At 33.7% G+C, this 7,784-nt stretch overlaps 1 protein-coding gene across 3 annotated transcripts; it reads right to left on the bottom strand.

The window, feature by feature from the left end:
- Positions 1-474: 474 nt before the first annotated feature.
- LOC106774158 lies at positions 475-7,342 on the bottom strand. Of its 3 annotated transcripts, none has more exons than XM_014661036.2 (9): positions 6,972-7,342; positions 5,938-6,066; positions 4,626-4,781; positions 4,355-4,460; positions 3,859-4,041; positions 2,863-3,028; positions 2,109-2,422; positions 1,448-1,537; positions 475-845 (listed from the first exon to the last, which is right to left on the bottom strand). In XM_014661036.2, the coding sequence occupies exons 2-9, from the start codon at positions 5,950-5,952 to the stop codon at positions 784-786; spliced, it is 1,092 nt and encodes a 363-aa protein (XP_014516522.1). In that variant the 5' UTR covers positions 5,953-6,066; positions 6,972-7,342; the 3' UTR covers positions 475-783. The 3 variants fall into 3 exon arrangements, with proteins under 3 accessions (XP_014516522.1, XP_022642137.1, XP_022642138.1); XM_022786416.1 differs by lacking the exon at positions 6,972-7,342 and adding an exon at positions 6,786-6,931; XM_022786417.1 differs by lacking the exon at positions 5,938-6,066 and having other exon boundaries at positions 6,972-7,340.
- Positions 7,343-7,784: the final 442 nt, after the last annotated feature.

Here is a 7,784-nt window from a genome sequence, read left to right on the forward strand (position 1 = left end):
TTAGTTTAATTACAGAAATGTTGTTTGTGAAACCATACATTAAACAAAGTTAGGCATGTTATTTTTCTTGAGAAAGGCATATATATATATATATATTAGAATCACTTGGGGCAGAAGGGCATTTGAAAAATCAGAGGTTTGAATCAGTAAAAGAAAACCATCCAATGATTAAGTGAAAATAAGTATACAATGATTAAAAGAAAAGGGTAATAAATTTAGGGGGAAAGGGCTAATTTTTAATTATGTAGAAGGATGTTTTAGCAATCTTAAAGCAACAATGAAAGACAGTGCAGTGAATAGAGCTTCAACAATAGTACATGTTCACCCACTGCACTCATTGTAAATGAAAAGGTAAAAAGGACTTTAATCTTGTTATGATGATGCTACAACAAATAATCTGACACCATTGGAGTGCCAAGGACATAAACATTGCATTGAAATTCTGTGAGGTAGATATATCATTGAACTGAGAAGGATCCAAACAATATTATATATTATATATTATATATATAAATTATATATATCCAAATGCATCAAATCAATTACACATCCTAAACACTGTCCCAACTCTTCCTGATAACAGATTTCTGAAAAGAATGCAAAAGATTGCTAGTTTGCTACTACAGGGAACAATTGACATTCTATTTTCATCCTGATGATAAAGATCAGGCTGCCTACACTTAGGTAACAGTAAACCTGTATGCCATGTAAGCTAGATGACATTTATTAATCCTAAATTTCCCTAATCTAACAATTAATGTGAAACATGCAACTTGCCTCACCTCAAGATTTATCCTCATCTGATTGAGAGCATGGGGGCTCAGAATTAACAAAGAAGTCATCAACTGAAACAAGAACAAAGGTACCTTTGTTTAAATCAAAACAAGGTCTTCAAAATAAGAACTAAAAAGCAATAGCAAAAATTTCTAGATGAACGACAACATTCGGCTGGCACATGTACTTACCATTAAATGCAAACACCATCTTCTATGGAATAAGGTGCTCTACTAGTTAATTTATTTCATGAAATTTAGATTTCATTCTAGTGTCCACTTTGTAGTTTTGATATTTTCTCCTGTAGTCCCCTACTTACTAAATTTCCATGTATGTCCATATATTTCCAGTTTTATACTTTGATACCTAGTTTTGTAAAGTGGAAAACAAGAAAATTATGCTAGGGTGGTCGCTAAATCCACCTACCATTACAGCACTAAAGGGATCTAACTAAAATTTTGTTCAAGTATTGGAATTTGGAGACTAATTCTGATATCTAAGCTACAGATAAAATAGATTAGTTTAACCTTTTTTTATGTATTGGAAGACAGTTGGTCTAGAACTTAGATCCTATGTCAACAACATATTGCTTGGCCACTATTATTCATCAATAATAATTAAATTCAGATAATTTAAATATTATATATAAAAATATATTATCATAGAACATTACCTATATCCTGTTGATCAGGAGATTCGAGCAAAATATCTGAATCGGATGGCAAAAATGGTGAACCAGGATAGTTTCCCAGAGCTCCTAGATCTGCAAAGAACTCAAGACAGTAAAAGCAAGAAGATACCAACAATTGTGGAACATATAATTCAAAATCTCGAGTATGATCCTTGACTGCATTCATTGATTTCTAAAATGATTACTGGTCATTTACATGGAACCAATAGCGCTTGGGACATCAAAACGTACATCAGATAACTTATGATGCCAGCATAAAATACAGTAAAAGTTCTTCATACATAAAGTCCAATTTTACTTCAAACTAAATATCGATGGTAAATGCTTCCTGATTCTTGTTGTTTATTACTGACTCACAGATTCAATTTTTTCTTCTAAAATATTCATATTACTTGGGTCGACTAATAACATAACAGCTCACAATTCAATTTTTTTTTTTCTCAAATATTTGGATTGCTTTAGGTTGATGAATAACATAACATAACAGATCACAAACTCAACATTTTCTTCTGAAATATTCAGATTACTTTGAGCAGATGAATGGCACAAAAGACCACAAGCTCATCATATGTTGTACATCTAAAACAATTTCACATTTAAGTGCATATCTGAAAGCAAATCAGAGAACTATATAAGAAATTACCTCCCAAGTTTGGTAAATCTGCCGTTAGATCTGATAGACTAAAGTTCCATTGTATTTGATCCAGTGATCTGGAAATTCCATTGCCACCATCTGGCGCAAGCTGTAATCCTACTGAACTTGCCACATCAGATGTAAATGCTGTATCAAGAGCTGAGGCATCTGCACCCATTCCTGATATTTCTGATGCAGTGAAGGGGAAATGGCCACTCGATGCGACTGATGTCGGACTTACTGGCATTTCTGAGACAGATGACATTGTACCATTTGGTGGAATAACAGGAGCCATATCAGGAGCGTTGTGGTCCATCACCATACTTCAACAAGGACAAAAGCAAAGCATGTTAGTTTTAAAAAAAAAGGAGGAAGGTCCTCCCTCCACTTCAAATTAATTAAAACCGCAACAATCCGGGCATAAAAATGTGCATATGCAGAAAAACACCAAGGGCACACAGTTACACAGAAAAATAAAATTACTAGCCGTTTCATGGTAAATCATCTCATAAAATTTAAAATTCCTATCAACATGAATGAGGATCATTTTAACTAACAGTTAGAAATACCTTATCAGTCATACAACTGAACAGTTAATGATGAAATAAATTACCACTTAACTACAAAACACACATTTACCCATTTCAATAACTTAACTACAAAAGATAACAATCCAAGACCATATACAAGCAATCAAAATTGTAATATTGCCCCCTGTAGGAGTCACAAAAAGGAATTATGTGTAGTTAAGAGAAGTTCTCACTCATTCCCAGAGTTCATCCGAATGGGGTGAAAGTTGCCTGGGGCAGGGACTCCATTAACCACGTGACAACTTGATATACCACAACCCATGGAATCAAGATGAGGTTGACCTGTTGCTTGCATGGGAGGCTGCTGTAGCACTGGGTATCCCATAGGTAGGTTGTTGACTGCACTGCAAACAAATGGTGTTAAAGAATAATGGAAGGAAATGAAAAAAAAAAAAAAAAAGATTAAGCAAAGTGACTTGCGCATGTGTAATCTATCCATCATTTTAGACTGAAATGTACACAAAGATTATGCAAAAGACTCATACCTACAGGCAAACAAAACATTTATAACACAGCAAAAAGTTCCCCGCATTCATAAAAATAACACAATTAAGGAATATGTAAAAGGTTTACTCAATTTAGATCTTAGGGTAATACAAAGCCAGAAATGCATAGGATAGAAGAACATACTGAAGTTTCCAATTTTTGTATTTCAGAATTATGAAGATAAGAATTTCCAAGAAATCTCGTAATAGCACTAGTGATTGATAATTCTTCAAGAATCCAAACTTCTTAACTAACCAAAGTTTTGCTTAAATCTAAGCATTAACATCTGGCGTGAAATCAGGCAACACCATAGTCAATACCCAGGAAAATGTAATTAATTACTGATTAATTCTCTTCAATTAATAATGTAATTAATTTTCACAGTGATGACACGGTAAAGCCTCTATGCTTTTAAGGAACTTCAGAGAATCATGAGAATCATACTACTTTTTAATTTTCATGAAGTATCACTTTAGACCATTTAGACGAGACATGATCGGTTCCCTGTTGTTGGCATGAAGTTTAGAGTGCAGTGAGAGTGAGATTACATAACATGAGAAGTGACACATAAGTGTTATCACTCAACTCAACACAGTTTACATTTAGCCATGCAAAGATGTGAAGATCTTTGTGTTTAACACAAACTGTCACATATACACACTGATAAGAGGGCAAGAATGTACCAGGCATTGGATGGATTCCGTTCTGTATCGGGGCCAATGGTACCTTTGCAGGCATGGGACACTTCATCAGATGATACTGATGCTCAAGCAAATGATTGAATAAAAGAATTTGCTTTTTCAATTTTAGCCTGATATAGTAGGCCCTGAAGAAATCTGCGTTCTCTTCCTCCAACTTCTGCCATACTGAATTAAAAAGGACCGGTTACAAAGCAATGTGACATGAGTCTGCATCTACTTTAAAATGAATTGAAAAGATACAAGAAGGCAAGTAGTTCCATATTTTCTGTAAAAGCTTTAAAATTATGCTAATTACCATGTCATCTAACACATGAATCGGATAACAAATTAGACTAAATAAAACTTGCATAATCATTACAATTTACATATCAATATCATTTAAACATTTGCCATAAATATCATATACAATAGTTATATAATTAATTACAATTCACAGTGCAATACATAGATGGCATGACGGAGACCTTAAGATGCCTACCAAGGGTGGTGAATCCAGGATCTATCTTTGCCCGTGTCAATAGTGTTTTAACCACTTCATCTTTATTCATATATAACTGTAGGCATCTTTCTATTAAATTCTGGACCTGTTTGAACATGTAATCCAAAAGACAAAAATAAACAGATTAATTCAGTTAAACTTCTGCAGATTATCCTAATAAAAATTCAATCCTTGGCATATAGGAAGCAAGGGGGAAATGAGAAATAACAGAAAACTAATCAAATGTTCAGCAAAGAACAGATATCCTTACAAACTCAATATCCTGCCGTGAAACTTTTTTACTGTCATTACTTGTAGCAGATGCTGAGCCTGTGTCTGTACCAGGAGCATCATTTGTGTGATTGTTTGGTTGTTCACTCTTAGGCTCATGAGAAGCTTGAGTTGATGACTGCAATTCTTCTGAGCTCTGCAAATCCATAAAAGACTAGCTTAGTGTAACTACAACAAATGTAAGCAGCCACAGGAGTTATGAAGGAAATTTAGAGGATTGGGCATATCGATGTAGAATGCCAGAAAGCCTGAAGATCTTTAATGTTCAGAACATTAAATATGTACAAACTAGTTTGCTTCTATAAGCATTACAGCAAACTAGACAATTGGAAATGGCAAGGATATTTTATTATTTTTCGGGGAAATACTGAATTTAGCCTCTCGTTAACCTCCATCATGTTCAAATTTGATAAAAGAATTATATCATTGCGTCTTGAGTAATAGACCTTCATTCCATAATCATTCAGTTAGATTCCTATTGAAGAACAATTAGATTCAGAGCAACTCCATCACTTGTTAACTTATTAATTAGTTATTGCTGGCAACACCAGTGACAGATGAGATAACAAACCACCATGAAAAACCTCCATTTCATCGATTTTAAAAGCACAAACCATTGTCTCAATGCATACTGTGGAATTCATTATGCTAACCGAGCATTCTTTTTCCCTCGTCATATCAACCCCCTTGTTGGTGCACAAGTGCACATCTTCTCAGGGTTTTCCACCAAAAAAACCAAATTAACAATGTCATATAAACACGAACTAAATCATTCTATATCCATTCAAACCAAGTGACAAACACCCAAAACTACAAAAATATTATACGGGAGGAATTAAGAAAAAGTTACAAATAATTCCATTAGCAACGACTGGCATACGTAATAAATGCGCACTTACCACTGCTACTAAATTGGGCTAAAAATTATTTGTTAAAGCTTATAAATTAGAAACTTTTCAATTCTCCGACTATGATAGATGGTTGAACAAAGATATACCAAACCACGGTGATGTTTCAGATTTAGCTAATACGGGGAATAATATGCTTATGTGGATTGAATTAAGTAGTTTCAAAAGGGTAAATTTGTCTTTCTCTCAGCAAACAGCACAGCATACATCAAATGGTTGGCTGTAACTAGATTTTAAAAGGAATAATATCATGCATATATATTCTCAATGTTGACATCCAATAAGGCCAACTGTATATTAGATTCATAAACTTAATCATTGCGATGGTGGATATTGCAAACTATGCACCAAATACCAAGATAAAAAAACATATAACAGGGGAACCTGCAAGTTCTTCATTTCAGCAGAAAGAAGGCTGACTGCATATCTTTCAGGGATTTAAGTAACCACTAATAGTCTTCGAATTCAAGTTTGTTTGCATTTATGTCAATGAAACGCCCAAGTTGAAGCAGTCTTCATATGAAACAAGAGGAGTAATGAGATAATGGTAAACCATACCGCTTAAATAAGCATATGGTTATTTAATTCAACAAAAACCAAATACCTTTAAACAAATATAAAATATAAAATAAAAATAAAAAATAACATGTTCTACATCAGAGAGAACCTCATGTGACAAAGAAAATGTAGTTGCCACTTGTCTGTACTGTTAAAAATCTTAAAAAGGAAAATAAGGTCCATTAGCTGTGCAATTAAAAATAAAAATACCCAGAAAGGAAGGATGACAAATGCATTTATTACTACACTAAAGTAGACATAAGCAAATTAGTGCACCCAGTCTAAGATGACGCAAAAAAGCATAACTTCCATAGTTTTTATCTTTTCAGTCAACTTAGTAATTTCACCATTCCTTGTAAAAGAATAAATCAGATGAGAATCCATGGCGTTAAAGATGAGTGGTAAAATTCTTCAGCCAGAAAAAATAAATTAAAAATTAAAGTCGGTTCGGGTTCTCCAAGGATTAAGCAATAATTAATCTCTCAATTTTAGAAACCACGAGAAAAGGGGAGAAGAGAATGCAATTATTTTCAGAAAAAATGGCAGTCGTGAACCAATGTCTTCCTCCAATGAATCCTAAGTATCCACAATTGATTCAAACGGTAGAACAAAAAAAAAAAACAGAATTTTTCAAATCTTATAAAAAGGAATTGAAGAAGAAATTTGGAGCAAACCAGATCTCAATTGTCAATGAGATGCTGAGAAGTGAAGTAGAAGAAACAGACGAATTCATCAAGCAAAGAAACACCTTCAAGGAAAAAACTTTCGAAGCCACGAAAGAAGAAAGCACCCCCAATGCCCCCGAAAAGAAACACCCCATGAAGCAAAAAAAGGAAATGAAGATCTAGCAAATATATTACCTGAAAGGCAGTTCCTGAATCTCGAAGCAGAAAAAGAAAAACACAGTTATATCGACAGATTTAAAAACCCCACCAGCTATTTGAAGCTTAATTAGCTTGAAAAAGATGCATCAACTGGTGGGAAGGGAAAAAGAATGGAAATTTAGGAAAAATAGGGAAGGCTGGTGAGTGGGGGCTGAGGTTGAAAGAAGGAAGAAGTGAAGAGTGAACAATAATAATAATAGCATTTGAGGTTTAAGAAGATATTTTGAAAAGGTTGGAAAATGATATTTACATTAGGGACACAAGTCTGAATGACAATGAGGGTGCTTCAAGAAAATTACAGTGTGTATGAGAGAGAGAGTATGAGAGAGAGAGAGAGAGAGAGAGAGAGAGAGAGAGAGAGAGAGAGAGAGAGTATGAGAGAGAGTTGTTATGTGCAAAAGGTTAACAGAGGGTGAAAGAGATGCCTTGAGGAAAATTTTGGAACAGGGAAATCAAATTTTGAAAATATATTCTACTAGCAATTTTGGATGGTGACTTCTTTTGACTCATTTGCTTTGGACTTTTTATTATTTATTTTTTTAAGTAAATAAATAAATAAATAATGATGAGTAAAATTTAATTTGTTATATTTATATAAGACAAAATATGGAGGTGTTCAAATTCATGCGACTCAAGCCGCTGATTTATCGGCTTCAAACAACGTAATGGAAAACATAAGAAACACCAAACTAACTGGCTCAAAATTAATGTTTATAATTAACAAGTTCTATTAGATATTACAGTGAATTGTATCTGTTCTAAAACAATTATAAAAAATTAATGCTTATT

Source organism: Vigna radiata, chromosome 9 (genome assembly GCF_000741045.1).
Source record: "Vigna radiata var. radiata cultivar VC1973A chromosome 9, Vradiata_ver6, whole genome shotgun sequence".
In the NCBI taxonomy this organism is placed as follows: Eukaryota; Viridiplantae; Streptophyta; class Magnoliopsida; order Fabales; family Fabaceae; genus Vigna; species Vigna radiata.

Excerpts from the sequence above, each read along its gene's own strand:
- LOC106774158 (XM_014661036.2), bottom strand. Across the intron at positions 3,029-3,858 it reads CGGAATCCATCCAATGCCTG|TCAACAACCTACCTATGGGA; the intron begins GTACATTCTTGC and ends TTTGCAGTGCAG. Across the intron at positions 2,423-2,862 it reads CGGATGAACTCTGGGAATGA|TATGGTGATGGACCACAACG; the intron begins GTGAGAACTTCT and ends TCCTTGTTGAAG.